Source organism: Stegodyphus dumicola, chromosome 3 (assembly GCF_044657685.1).
Source record: "Stegodyphus dumicola isolate Sdum_Otavi_A_Nest chromosome 3, ASM4465768v1".
NCBI classification, from domain to species: Eukaryota; Metazoa; Arthropoda; class Arachnida; order Araneae; family Eresidae; genus Stegodyphus; species Stegodyphus dumicola.
In genome coordinates, this window is record NC_140770.1 from 28,169,942 (window position 1) to 28,185,495 (window position 15,554).

General features: G+C 30.2%; 1 protein-coding gene across 2 annotated transcripts in view; it reads left to right on the plus strand.

The window, feature by feature from the left end:
* Nucleotides 1–15,554, plus strand: part of LOC118194656 (patronin-like) — a 215,537-nt gene that overhangs the window by 159,071 nt on the left and 40,912 nt on the right. For both annotated transcript variants that reach the window (XM_085812676.1, XM_085812677.1), the window contains 3 exons: nucleotides 4,640–4,900; nucleotides 6,649–6,766; nucleotides 12,039–12,112. In XM_085812676.1, the coding sequence (XP_085668802.1) occupies nucleotides 4,640–4,900; nucleotides 6,649–6,766; nucleotides 12,039–12,112 (453 nt within the window). The remainder of the gene's footprint in view (nucleotides 1–4,639; nucleotides 4,901–6,648; nucleotides 6,767–12,038; nucleotides 12,113–15,554) is intronic.

The window sequence follows — 15,554 nt, forward strand, 5'->3', positions numbered from 1 at the left end:
TGTACTTAAGTAGCACATATTAGCTAGATTTGTATAATTCCTTCCTTTACTCTTTTTGTAATCTTTCTTTCTTTAAGATAGTATTTAATAACGCTTGTAAGCCCTAAATTATTACTTACCAATTTAATCAATTAGTTAATGAGTGCATTAATGTCAACAAATAAAAAATTTAATGAAACAAATTTGTTTAGTTTCTACTTTAACCCTTTTAATGATTGCTAACCACAATGCTGTCTTTCCATCTCTTTTGTTTTGTCAGCAATGATAATATTTTTTTAAAAAAATCCATTTTAATACATTGTGTTGTTTAACTGTGCATTTTCAAATTATTGAAATTTTCATTATCAGGTTTTATCTTTTATATAATACTTTATGAAAAAATGTAATTTTAACAGTCAGAGAAAATATCCAAATAAAATTATGTACTGAATACACAAGTTTTGTTAAAAACAGATAAACATAATTGAGCTTGTATATAATTAAAGTTGTGTGTAAAAGATAGAGTAATTAGAAGAATGCACTTGATTTTAAGTAGTTTATTTTTAAAAAAGCATTTGAGACAGCTTAACGATTTATACTGCAAAATAAGCATACAATTTTTTTTAAAACCATTTAGTTACTAAATTTCATGAGTTCATTTAGTTGCTCTACAGGTATCAAAATGGTAATCAACAATTTGCAGGATTGTATTTCCTGTGAATACAATAAAAGCTGTGTTGATTCTCAGAATGAAGTTCTTGAAGGTGGTTTAGTTATTGAATTTCTCAGAATACATAATGTTTTCTTTATAGTCCCACATAAAAATGTGACTGATGTTAAGTCGAATGTGCAAGTAGGGGCAGAACACATCACAGCTGTAAACAACTGTAATGAAGATGTACACCTGTTTTGAAAGGTTGACAGTTAACTGTGTCTTTAGTTGCCTTCTATCAGAACTGAAATATACAATTGTAGTTAATCCAAATAAACATTTCCTATAAAGGTTCAGTGAAGATAAAAGGGCAGATATGTAATTACATAGTAAGCTGCATCAAACCTTCAGTATTGTGGAATCTTATATGAGCGTCATGATTTCATTCAATTGCTGTATTTCCTAAATGCAGCAGTTATAGCAGTTCACACAGTACTTCACATGAAAGGTCACTTTGTCCTTGAAAACTACTTGTTTTAAAAATTCTTTATTATCTTTAATTGCATTTAGCATTTCACTTACAAATTCTACATAATTAGTACTATCTATTGTTTAATTTCTTTACTAAGCTGACTTTTTATTCTTGCAGTTGTTGATGCTAGGTATGCTTAAGAGCCATTGTGATATTACATACTTACAAGGGATAATTTTATTTTGACATGAAAACTTGAGCCTTAATCTCCTTTTCAATATAATTTCCATGAACATTAAGACATTTATTGACCAGCAGGAGTACAGTTTCCAATAATTTAAATATTCTATCACAATTTCATGCAGAAGACTTCTTGAAACTTGAGAAAACTTGAAGTAACTTTGTTAGATTATGATGAAATTGTAAAACATCTTTTTTTCTCAAACTTTTTTATGAGCTCTCTGCACCTGATCATCAATATTATTTATGCATTCACAGGAAAAGAATAGATGATCTCATGGTTATCAAATCCGGCAGCAGTTTCTATGAAGGTGAAATTCAGAAGCTGAACATACAGGTGCCTTAAAAATGAAGGCAGAAATTATGTTGAAAAGTAGATTAAGGCCTAAGCTTTCATTCAAATATTAATTTTTCTTTGTATTTGTGTAATATCGAAATGGTATTCACTTTGAAAATGGGTCTTATACAGAGTGTGTTCACACATGATTCTAATTTTTCTAAAGAATGAAGATCTATATATAAACAAACCTTATAGTTTTAATTTCTAATATATTCAGCCATTTACTAGGCATGTAGTCTTTTGTGAAACTATAATATTACATTGTGATATCCAAGATAAAAGTCCTATTATTCCACTCCTCCTTCACAGTCTTTCAGAGTCCATCTAATGTTTTGGGATGCAGCTCATAAATAGTTTGTTTAAAAGTCCAAATGCACAGTAATCCATAGGAGACACCTCAGGGGACTTGGGTGGGATGCATTTAAAGAGAATCGATTTGATTCCAGTTTCATTTCTTATTTTTTTCAAAAAATAGAGCAGTAGATTTAGAGGTAGGGCTTGGAGCCTTATCCTAATGGAACTCAACACAGTGACGATTATTTGTTTAAGGAGATGGAATTTCTTTTTTAAAAATAGGTGTTAAAACATATTTCTGATGGTAATCCGAATTAATTTTAACATTTTTTCTATATTTCAAAACTTTCCTTGTTTGCTCTGAACCAACATATTCAGTCTTTTTCGGTAGTAAATTGATCTTTTTTTATTGCAATCAGATAAGTATATCCAATATAGGTAAATAATTGCAAACATCCAGCATAATAAGAAACTGCATTTATGGGTTTAACTATAATAAAGAAACACAATAATTATATACAAACATACTTTTTTTTTTAAATTTGACATGGAAAAACAAAAACTTTATTAATGGATTTCTTGAAGATACTGCTTTTTTGTTTTCACTAAAACTTCTCTTGCCTTATGGTCTTTACATAAAAATATCCCTACAATTTTGCCAAGATACCAGTTACATAAAGGAATGTTATCAGTCATTAAAATTACCATGGTTCCAAAAAAATCAACTCTAACACAATTGGATGAAAAATTCAAGTTGACTGTTTCTTGAGGTGAGTTGACCCATAAGTTGTTTAGAAGGCACTAGTTTTGCTTTAAAGCATATGACACTCTCATGACTATTTTGATGCAAATATTGGGCCCGTTTAAGGGCCAAAACCCTTGTCTAGCAAGAGACTGTAAGCCTGCAAGGCTTATGTATGGATTTCTTATGAAACATCACAATAATAAACTTAGTCATCTTATTTTTTTTTTTTTTTTTTTTTTTTTTTTTTTTTTTTTTTTGTAAGAGTATTGGGAAATTTTCCAGAATTTAATTTACAATTAGCTAATCCATCTCCAGTGTGTAACATTTCATATTGGTCTAAAAATGGATCTTGAGGTACTTTATACCATCTTTTGAAGGCTTGAGATTTCTTTGTTAAACTTAATGTGTTAATCATTTTCTTAATTTCTGCTGTTTTTTAGATCAAAACTCTGCAAAGGACCAAAAACTTTGTCCTTTCCTTTACAGTTGTTAACAAATCTAAATGTAAAACTTAAAAAAAAGAATAATTTTAGTGTGGCTGTTACTTAAATTTAAGAAATCCTCAATGAAAGGGTTAGCTTTCACATTAAGAGAAATATTATAGTCACTAGGGGTTTGTCTGGAAAAACCTTCACAATGACTTCCACTGGAATCTTTTTATTTGAGTGCTCGTTATTTCTCAGGAACAGAGGACGTTTTCCCTACATATCTTTTGTAACTTGGGTCCAAGCTTGTGGGTATAAGATTAAGATTCCCATTTAATGACACCATTGATGACCATTTATCAACTCTTGAATTGTTGCCACTCAATTTGCAACAAAAATATTCAACTGGTAAGGCTTCCTTTGCAACCAAGAAAGTACAATCATGGAGTCATTCCTGAGGTACACATTGTTCACAGGGGTCTCTAATTCAGATATAACTCTAATCATTAACCTTACAAGTAAGACTGCCGCACTCAACTCCAGTCTTGGAATAGTGACTCGTTTCATAATCAAGATTCTGGATTTACTAGTCACTAATTAACATTGTCTTCACTTCTCCATCTCTCGAACAGGACTTACAATGTGTGGCTGCTCCATATGTTGCCTCATAGATGTCAGCAAATCCATTAGTTCCATATGATCTTGAATTTTGCTTGAAATATTTTTATCTTACATATATCTATGTATAATAAGTGTTAACGCAGAGGAACAATTTGCCCAGAAGGGCTATTAATTTCATTTTGGTATTTTGCATTAGTTCAGTATAAGCGGCATTTCACATTTCAAATTTTTGCCAGCAAATATTAGAGCCTGCATTATATTTAAAGAAATTAAATAATGAAAAATCTGCATGAATGTATGTTTCTCGCACTGTGAAAATGCTACCTAGAGACATCAAGTTTTGAATAACATATTCTTCCACTGGAATCTGGAAGCTCACATTTGAAATTTGTTTCATTATCTCTATTTCATATTTTGTAAAGCTTTAGTGAATTTTTGATTAACAAACTCAACGACTTCAAAGCGAGCATTGGCAACACTGTACGGGGGAAGGAGGGGATTTTTATCTCCAGCGTGTGAGGCTGTATTAGAAATCTTAAAGATATGCTTTTTAAAAATTATTTTGTGATATTGCTGTTAAATTGTATTTTATGGTTTAAGTGCGAAAAACATGATATACACACAAAAAGTTTAAAAAAAAGTCCCTATGATCGTAAAATAAAATCTGAAAGCTTTCAGATTTTTTTAAAAGCTTTTTTTAAAGTTTGATTTTGAATTTTTGTTAGTGTTGTTGTTATTATTGCATATGTGAAGCTGCTTCATTATTAGTATATGTTCAGTTATTTTTTTTTTTTTCCATCTTTTTATCCGAAACTGCTTCATTGTTAGTATATGTTTGGTTAATTTTTGCACATCTTTTTTTACTTTGTAGATATCCTTTTGCACGATCCAATAAGTTTAGCAGATTCTGTTCATAATTTACAGTTAGTGCAGAAATTTTGCCAGGAACACTTACCACAGGACATCTATTGCCTTTCTCTGGAAGATATAGTTTACATGCATCCATCTATTGTTCCCAATGTTCTTGCTTTTATAGCAGACCTCATGTACATATTTGAAATCCGGCCTCCAAAGCACATCTGCAGACCCGGTGCTAGAATAGAGAGGGAAGATGAAACAAAAATGGTTGATGGTAAGAAAATTTAAATGCATTTATTTTGTAAATGATTAATTGTGAAAATATGTTATAGTGATAAAGTACATACATGCAAATTTAAAAAAAAAAGTTAATATCTATGAGTTTCACAAAAAATTATGTAAATTTTACAAAAGTAATAAAGAAATTATCTAAAATATGTCATCCAAGATGTTACCTGCTGGAAGAAAATGCAGAAAATAATTTATTATAGAATACAAGGGGGGTATTTCTTTCAGATGCAGGAACATATTTAGTTTACTGAATCTTATATAACTGATAAAGTATTGTGAAATTTTAGTTAACAAAGCATTTAAAATTCTTTCTGTACTTTATCCCCCCTCCAACTTCTATTGAACTCCTTCAGAATGTGAAAGTTTTAGATTGATGAGGTATTTTAATCATTTTGTTCTCTTTACTGCTGAGATATAGAGACTACAAATGGCTTGCTACACCCCATAAATTAATTTCATTGTGGCAGTTTATTGCTTGTGTGGTTTTATTGCTCTAGAAGAATAAAAATTTTGATTATCTCTGTCGTTGAATATTCTACTATTAAATGCTATTGGTTAAATAAGTTGTAATTTTTATTGAGATTTGCAAGATTTTGAACATTTGACTTTTAGTTAAAATTTTTACGAACTAAACTGTTTGTATATAAAGTTGAGTTTATTTTCCTCTTAAAAGTAGTAAATAAGTGTTTTTACTTCTTTCTGCAATCTACAAGTTAATAGTAATCAAATAATTGTTTCATTTCTTTTTATTAAGATTTACATGCATGTTTTAATAGTAGTTATGCTTTTTTACCATGTTTTAACTTAAGTTAGGGGAAGGCAAATAGTTTATTAAGGTCTTATGTAAGTAAGAATGAGTATTTAGGTGATTTAAGTTTTAAATAGGATTCTGTAATATGAAAAATCTGATGTTAAGATTTATTGTAATGTTCCTTTGTAGTATTTCAATGAAGTTTGTTTGCTTTTAGAGATCACATTTTTTTCTCTCACAAGTTAGCAAGAAAAAAAATCTTTGAATCACATAAGCCATACAACTTTTTGATTCAAGTCATCTAAAAATGGGATAGTTGATGAAAACTCTTACAGAAAAATTTGTGTGTATTCATTTATCATGTGAAAACTATTATCTTGTTACTGACCAGTAGTCATAATTAAAAGGTGTAATGAGTGCAATTATGATCTTAGTATGCATAGTGTAACATTATAGTGAAAATGAATCCTATTATTTTGCTTGCTGAACTCCTTGCCTATTTTTATGCTGGCTAACACTTCAGCTTTTCCTTATTTATAGTTTAAGTCTTTATATAAGACATTGTCTCATTATTTTATTCAAATTACTTATGCATCCTGTCTGCTAAGCTGCACTATGAACAAATTAAGTTGAATTAAGATATCTTACTTCAGAATATAAGAATACTATAAATAAGAATTAAGATAATTAGTACTATTATTTCCAGTGCAATATATGTAGAAAATAGAATATATTGTTTTGCATATGATTTGTTTCATGTGATGTTTTATGTATCTAGTTAAGAGTAAGTCTTTGATTTACAATGCACATTTTGCATGTTTATTTCATTCTTGTTAGAAGGTATGTATTGAAAATGTTAGATTAATAATAACACTTTCTGAATTTATACTTAACTTTAATATTTAACATAAATAATATAAATGTGTTGAGGGAAGTTCCCATATGCCATATATTTATAGCATTTTCAATTACCTTTTCAGTTAGTAATTTAAATGGCCAAAGACAGTCACCCCTCCAAAACTGCAGAATCCGAAATTTCCAAAAATCTGTGAGTCCTATTCCAGATTTAAGATCAGGGAATTATGAAATTAGCAGGAGGTATGTGTACAATTTTTTTTTTTTTTTTTAAATTTCTTTTCCCTTATTTTAATTTGTATGTACAATTTTTCTGCACGTAGAAAGTGTGGCCGAAAAGTAATAGAACTGTTCGCATTGCAGAGGAACTCAAACCTTGAAGCTTTCCTTTTGTGTAGGGGAAGTCAGGTAACACTTGACCTTCAGAATAAGTTTCTATTCTCTGCTGTAAGCATATGCTGGTTCTGAGTGTATTACTACATGTATCTTGTTGGTTGTGTCTTGACAGTGGAAGTTTGGAACTTCAAAAAACATGATTTAATAATAGGTAGTATGAAGTTCAGGTTAAATGCAACTCAGAAAATTTTTGAGATTAAATGAAGATGCTTTATCGAAAGCAAAAGTGTCACAAAACCATTTCAGAAGATCATGGAAATGTTGAAGATGAGAATCCCTCTGGCAAATTTTGCACGTCCAGTATGAATGAAAATGTGGTAAGAATGAGAAATCTTTGTGATTACATTATTCATTGAGAATGAGAATAAATACCAGTGGCATCAGTTTGAACTGTTTTAAAGTGCACAAAATTTTAGCCCTTAAACAGGCACATAAAAGTCATATGCAAACTGATAGTAGAAAAAAAAAAAAAAAACTTATATTCAAATAGAGAAAATGGAAAAAAATATGTGTTTAGATCTTCCAAAAAGTATCCAAATTACCAGGAATTTCTTAAAAATTATGATAATATTGAGAGCAGTAATAGATTTTTCAATGCAGTCTAGAGTCAAAATGTTAAAGCTAAGGATGGTTTTTAGTAGCTTATTGCATCCCTAGTAGGAAAGAATAAGTAAACTCAAGATTAAGTAGATGTTGATTTAGTTTTTTAATAGTTGGGTATTATTCACAAGAAATCTGTACCTTAAGAATACAGTGTTACTACATAAGTTTCTTGAAAGGCTGATGAAACATTCCTTCACTTACAGTAAGAGTTTGAGGCACTTAAATACTGCATTGTGATGATGCCTCTTATCACACAGTGCTGTCTCTTAGTAATTTTTTTAATTCAGTATTCAGTAGCATATTTCAGTGCTTTTCAAGCATCCTATACTAAGATCTGAATCCTGTTACTAAGATCTGTTTCTTCAAATTATAAAAGCTTTTGAAATATTTTTTGAGACCATTGAGATTATTCTATAAGCTGTAACATACTGGTTCAAAATGAATAATTCCATTTTTAGCGGTGCTATGGAGATAATAGTAATGTCTTTACATCGCACAGTTTCCTAAAGGAGCTATTTTTAAGGAAATAACCATTGTTTTGTAACTTACGAATGCATATTGTGCTTCATAAATCAGTCTGATTACTTATCTGTCCCACCTTGGCACATTACAAATGTGTATCTTGTGTTATTAAAAGTGGTCTTTTCTTAAAGTTTTAATAATAATGTAATGCTTTCTAACTAGTTTTGTTTTTAATGTGAATGATATATCAGTTTCTTTTAAAATAAATTTTCTTGCATCTCTTTTTAAATATATTTGCAAGCTTTGTGACATAGTTCAAAAATTATTAACATTTTATCTAATATGTTAATATCTAATCTCTTATCTTGAGGGAAATAGTTGTATATCTTCTTTCAAATGAATTTTATTATTATGAAATAGAAAGAGGATAAAGAAAAACAGATTGTGAATTTCTGTAATTTAATATTTGGGTGTGAGAGATGATATTATCAGTATATCCTCAAAGCACTCTGAATGTAATAAAATTAGCTGTGCTTTAGCATGCCTAATTTTAATTGTTAATCCTACTCACTCATTTAATTTTAATTGCTAATTGTAATTATTAGTTGATCCGGTTTTATTTTATAGATCTAACTTTTATAGATTTGAATCACTATATTACTATTAGACAGTATATAACTTGACAAAAAATTTTGTATTCCATGAAAATAAAAAAATCTCAACTTTTTCCCCTTCTTTATCTTGTGCAAAATACATGTACACCTTGCACAGAAATAAAAAAGGGGGTCAAGCTCTGTATTTCCCATTGTACTAGACGATTGTGGAAATTTAACTTGCGTTTTCCATGCCTTCAAAGCAGGACTTACAATATATATTAGATTATATATATAACATTGTTCTAACATAGGTATTTTGACACAAAATCGGACTTTATCTGAAATAACATACTAATTTTTTTCCATATTTCGATTCTATGACTCAAATGATGCCAAAGTGCAAAGTTTTGTAAAAATTGCATGAGTAGTTTTTAAAAAGGTAGCTCTCAAAAGTTTAGCTGCTCTGTGTTAATTTAATTTGGTATATATTTATTAAATCTTTTTTTTTATTAAACTTATTTGATTCTTCCTTTCACATTTCAAAATTTAGGTTAATTCCAAATAAAATTCACCCATTTTTTGATTTATTTTTAAAATTTGTATTATAAATTTTTCAAAAAAAATTTTAATTATAACGTATAAAATTTTTACCATCATTTTAAAGTAGAAGTATTTCTAAGCATACCTGCAAAAAATTAATAGTTTTTTATTCGAAATTTCCTAAGATATGCGTAAATTTACTGTCTGTCTACGGTAAGAACAGCTCCCGCCACGGTGTCTGGCGAGTGGCGGTCGCTATAGCAACAGGGCTAGTATATTTCAAATAGGGACGAACCAAGGGTTGCTTTATTGTTATTTTGTTTTTGGCGACTGTTGGCTTAAGGGAAGTTTATCATTCGTCTTCTCGGCTTCATTCCAGCTGCACGCATCTTTTCTTATGCCTTATATTATTACTATTAGCTCTTTTTATTCTCGTTGTTATATCTTTTGTGCTAGCATTTGCTCAAATTCGCTTCTATTTAGCTTCATTTTCGTAGTGCTTTGTTAATCGCCAATTTTTTAAAATGCCCTTCCAGTTTAAGAAAGGTCAACCTTTAAAGTCTCAGTCACGTCAAATCGTGTATAGTGTCGCAGAATTTTGCGCTTCTGAAGCTTCGGTGAACTCTTTAGTAGTTCCTCTTCCTTAAGTTTCGAAGAGCAAAGTATCAACAATGGGTGAAAATAAACTTCTGAATACACTTGGAAAGAAATGTAAAAGCCCTGCTAATCATAAGTGTGAAATTGACGATTTTGACAAATGCGTTCTACGGCAGACAATACAAGACTTTTACATCAAAGAAAGTGCCATCTGTGCGGAAATTACTGCCTGCCTTGAGGCAAAAAATAGACTTCCCGTGGCAAAAAGACTCTTTGTGCAAAGTTTTGTGTTCAATGAATTTTCGTTGGAATGCGTAGAAAAAAAAAAAAAAAAAATTCTTATCGAAAGACCTCACATTGTATTTTGGAGGAACAATTATTTACGCGAAATGAGAAAACTCAGAGCAAGTGAACGCCACATCGTTTACATCGATGAAACATAGATTGACAGCAATTTAACTTTTAAGAAATGTTGGCAACATGATACGGTTTTGGGCGCACAGCCAGTTTCCCTTAGCAAGTCCTCCATGAAGGCATCCCTCCTCTTAAGCATTTAACCTTGGAGGCTTTCCGTAATCATATAAACCAACCCAAACCACTGGTAATTAAGGAAAAAGCAGTTTTGATTTTAATTCACCTTCGCTTCCTTCCGCCATTAAATTAACCAGCTTTTGGTTTAGTTTAAAGGTATGAGAAAAGAAGAAATGTTCGCAAAAAGTATTTATTGAGAGCATGGGTATGTAAAAAAACGCTTTTACTTTCAAGATGATTCTATATAAATTTAATGATGAAATTTTTAGTCATTATTAAAGCACAAGCAATAAATTATCAGAAAATTTTGAAATAAAAACATAGCAGAACGTCATTTAAAGACTGAAGAAATTGCTTTGAATGTTCACGGTAGATCAGCTAGAGGGGAAAACTATAAAAATTAAATTTATTTTATATTTATGAAGTGCGTCTATACTATATAAAGAGAATGGGGCAATCAAGTAGATTTCTAAGATGTCATCTATGATTTTGCAAGCAAACAAATAAACAAAAAAGAAGCAAAATAATAGCATGATTATTTTAAATGTCGAAATTAAAGTTTTTCTTCAAAAATAAACACGGGTTTTTAAATTTATTTCCCTACAAGTTTATTTTTACTCATTGTACATCTAGAGGGATGGCAAATTCAGCGACTTGTACCTCACACGGCAAAATCAAAGACCGTTTCTTGACTGCAAAAGCTTTATCTACGCCATCGAATTTCATTTTCGGAAATTGGATGTCGGGGTCGACGCAAAAGGTCAACAAGCATTTTACTTGAAACTAAAACAAAATGTGAATATCGCCAAATCATCTTTAAATGCGCCAAGGTGGCAAACTCAGAAGTAAGTCTTCAAGGCACCCCTAGGAAAAACGGGTTAGGGCTCGTTTCTACGGCAACAGACAGCTGCAGACAAACTGGCGAGAGCTGTTCTTACCATAGACAGACAGTACATATTGGTGCATTTTGAAATTTGGTATATTTTTTATAAGTGATAATAATGCCAAATGTGGTTTACACACTTTCTTAAAATTATTTGGAATGGTGACCATTTTTCCACTCATGTACAGTGAAAAAAAGGAAAGGAAAATAGGTTGCTATAAATTAAGAAGTTCCTCAAGTAAATTATTCTTGGTGCAAACTGGAAAAAAAAAAAAAAAAATGCACCAAGACAAATTTTTAAATTTCTTCATAAATTCTCCACCCAAAATTACAAAATTTAATATCTAGGCATAATTTGAGTCGTAGATTCGAAATATGGAAAAAAATTAGTATGCTATTTCAGAAAAAGTCCAATTTTGTGTCAAAGTACCTATATTAGAACAATGCTATATATAATTCTAATATATATCCTAAGTTGCCCTTTCAAGACATAGAAAACGTTATAGTTATAGACATAGAAAATGTTATAGTTAAATTTCACTCCTTTAATTTTTGCTTTATGAAGCATCAGAATTATAAATTCATCTTGAATAAATTATTTCACCCAAAGCAAAAATTCTGGCACCCATTACATTGCCATGGCAATGTCTTCTACCAGACTGAATTTAATTTAATTACCTGTATGTAGAAATAACTGTAGTTTATATATAATCAGAAGTGGGATGATAAATAATATTATGTATTAAGAGTTTTATTATTTAAATGTTTAGTTGTATTTGAGTAACCAGAAATTATTTGGGCTTTACTAATTTAGCAATATATTCAATCTGTCAGTAATTTAAAAAATTAACATTTTGTTTTAATGTATTATTTTAATAACTTAATATGCTGTATTTTGCAATTTCAGTGGGAGTTGGCAAAGGCCACAAAAGTCTCTGTCAGCTAGAAAAATTAATATGCAGGATGATAGAAAACTTGAAAGTAAGTTTTCGGTTATGTTTTATATGCATAACTGAAGAGTATATCGTTTCTTGCTTGTATCTTTCAGTTATTACACACACTCACACACACTCACACACACACACATATATATGCAAGATAAAAGTATGTAAATCAAAATTAAACTTAAATTAGCAATAGCTCAATAATTCTTCATTTGAATTCTTATATCTTCCCCTTTTGTTCTAAGAGTAGAAATGATTTATAATAACTTTTACTGGACTGAATCTTTTCAAAATTAATCTGCTTCATGCCTACTTATCTAAACCTGCAATGTGAACAGCTCGTATCCGGTCACAGATCAAGGTACCTGTTGCCTCTTTTTCTAATTGCACACATACTTTTCCTCTCTTTTTTTTTTTTTTTTTTTTTTTTTTTTTTTAATTTCACCTTGTTGCTTCGCTTAGACACATAACTTGCCGCTGCTATCTATTGTCCATTTTCTGAAAAATGAAACCTGTACAAAATTGTGAAGTGCAAATCACACCTGCTATGATGATGTGCAAAGAATATGTACTGCAAGAATTAGTTGTCCAGAAATAAATTGTATTTTATTGTCTTCAGCCACTGTGAAGATAATCTTGTGTATCTATGCAGCTGTCTTCTAATCATCAAGATATTTACAAAATTTATTGCAATTATTGAGTCGACAGGAGCATTGCCTGTCTTGACCCAATTGAAAAGTGTTTGCAAGTTCAGAAATTTAAGGAATGAAATTAAATGTGGCATTACAAGGGCAACATAAAGCTAATGAAACTCACTTAAGGGAGGAAAAAGTGCTTTTGAAATCAATGAGCGATGTGCCATTATAGGTCAAGTTCATAGAGTTTGTCTAATGTGTTAATTCATTTGCTTCAAATTTCAAGCTAAAGCATTACATTCATCAATTAAGTATGTTGAGTGAAGTGAATCAAAAGTGTTGTGGGAGAAATTTATTTGCTTTCAATTTTCAATGTGCTCGTCATGTTTAAAGCATTACATCCATGAATTGAATCGGGTTTGTTTTCTGCTTCAAGAATAAAAATTATGCTAGAAAATTTGAATTTATTAGTTTTGTGAGTAATTTTAATATTATTTCATAATTTATTTGCAGTGCTTTTATACGCTTAAATTATTTTATCATCGTAATGAATAAGAAATTTATTGAATCTGTAACAAAATTATAAATGCTTACAAGTTTCACATTATTGTTGTGAGTTATGGTAAAATTTTTATTTGCTAAGTTTGTAAGACCTAACTTGAATATACAAGTTATTGGTTTTAATTTGATTTTTTGTGTATTTACAATTATACTTCAATTACGTAATACTGAAAAATATTTATGGCCATACTTCATAATTAATAACTTAATACAATGCTAAAAGTTAATTACCTTGTACAAGGAGCAGAGGTTTTTATGTGCTATGTTTAAGCATCCCACGGCCACCCATTTTACATTGCTTTACAGTAAGTAAGTGTGGATTGTATTATTATGAATAGATAATTCGTTGTAATAGAATTTCATGGACATGTAAATGAAAATGTTTGGTTTTATATTGAATACAGTTTCTACAACATACTTTCAACAGAAAGACTAAAAATCACATTATGATATTCAAACGATGAACCTGAGAACTATGAACTTCTACACTGACATCGCAAGAGAAGAGAGGAGGGAAAAACTTTTACTGGAATTACAAGTTAGCAACATGCCCGCCTTCGCAGATGATTATATATTGCATGCGGGAGATAATGAACATAACAGTTAAGGAATCTGTATAAGTTCAAGTTTTATGGCATCATTCAGCTCCGCTAAATCTTGTGAATTTGATGTGTTTATCTTAAATTTCAAATAAACCCCAGAACCAAAAATCCATTGGAGTGAGTTCAAGGGATCAGTGGCCACAAAACTGCAATGTTATGGGAGATGAATCCATCTCCAAAGTGCTCCTGCAGCAATGCCAAACACATGTTTCAACATGTAGAAGAACATCATTTGGCATCCATTCAGTATCATTAATGACATTTCGCTGCAGCTCTGGAATTACATATTTCTGCAACATTGTGCTATATTGAGCACTTCTAGTGGAGCATGTTTTCATATCTATGGAAGTGACCTTGTTGATGAAGTATGGACTGAAAACGAGTATGCTTGTTATGCCGCACCACACAGTCACTGTAGCTTCATGTAAAGGTGTTGCTGCCACATCATGAGAATTTTCATCTGTCCAGTGAATGCAGTTCTTCGAATTTACATCCCAGCTAAGGAGAAATGTGCCTCATTCATTCATAATAATCTTAAGTGTACCTCCCAATTAAAATTCAAGGTAACTGTTGGTGACAGTGAAGGACATTAGATCATCAGTGATTTTTAACTCTGAGTGTTACAAGTTTGGCTCTAAAATTTCAAAGTTTCCCAAAATCTGATGAATAAGCAATATTTTCTTGATTATAATTCCAAAACAACCCATTCACTTTGTACATAGACTCTTTTTCTTCCAATATATAGTCATCCTGATACTGGACTTTTCAGGATTGGGCAGACATTTTTATGTGTAACAAATGAGAAAGCTATTCTTGGATATAAAATTTTGCATCCACAATGTTCAGAGGATTAATATCCACATAAAAAAAATTCTTACAATGCACAGACTTTCAAGCAATGCCAAGTAATGTATTTTAATTAAATTTCTATAACTACGAAACTTTCTTTTTCATTTCATATATTTTTAATTAAGAATTTTCATTTTTCATTAACTTTAAATTAAAAAAATACCAGTGACAGTATTTCTTAATTAAATACAATTTATTTGAAGCTTGATTTAACATGAATTTTTAATTAAATTACATTTTTTAGTATGTACCCTTTTAAGTAAGGACACCTCTATTTAAGGGTCTAAGTCTGCTCCGGTGGGTGTCCCTTATTGGGAGAAAAAATCATTAAAAAAAAATAAACTAGTTATAAAGATTTTTCGTGCATGCTCGTAGTTCATGTCTTTTCAGTAAGAGAAAATTTTCACTCTTAAAATATAACGATTTTTCCTTGCAAGTATTAAATTTTACTTACTATTTTTAATTTATCATCAACTGCTGTAGTTTTCTTCGAACAAAAATTATTTTACCCAGAGAGAGAATTTGTAAAAATGGGCATAGTATGCAGTCATATGTTGGAAAAGAAACCATCAGTAGGATCAGTGTTTGGGCATTAAGGTTTGTGTCCGTGAAAATGTGTTTGAAGCATCATTAACTGCAACTGTTAAACTGTTATTGCAAGAAAGAATTTATGAAAAATGTATCTTTTTTTATGTTTACATGCATCATTTTTTAAAGTAAATTGCTAACAAAATCGCATTCAAATAATTAATAAAATTTAGCAATTTATTGACTGTACTTTCCAGCATGTAATGCGCGTCTATAATTTCAAACTACATTATATTGTGGCTTT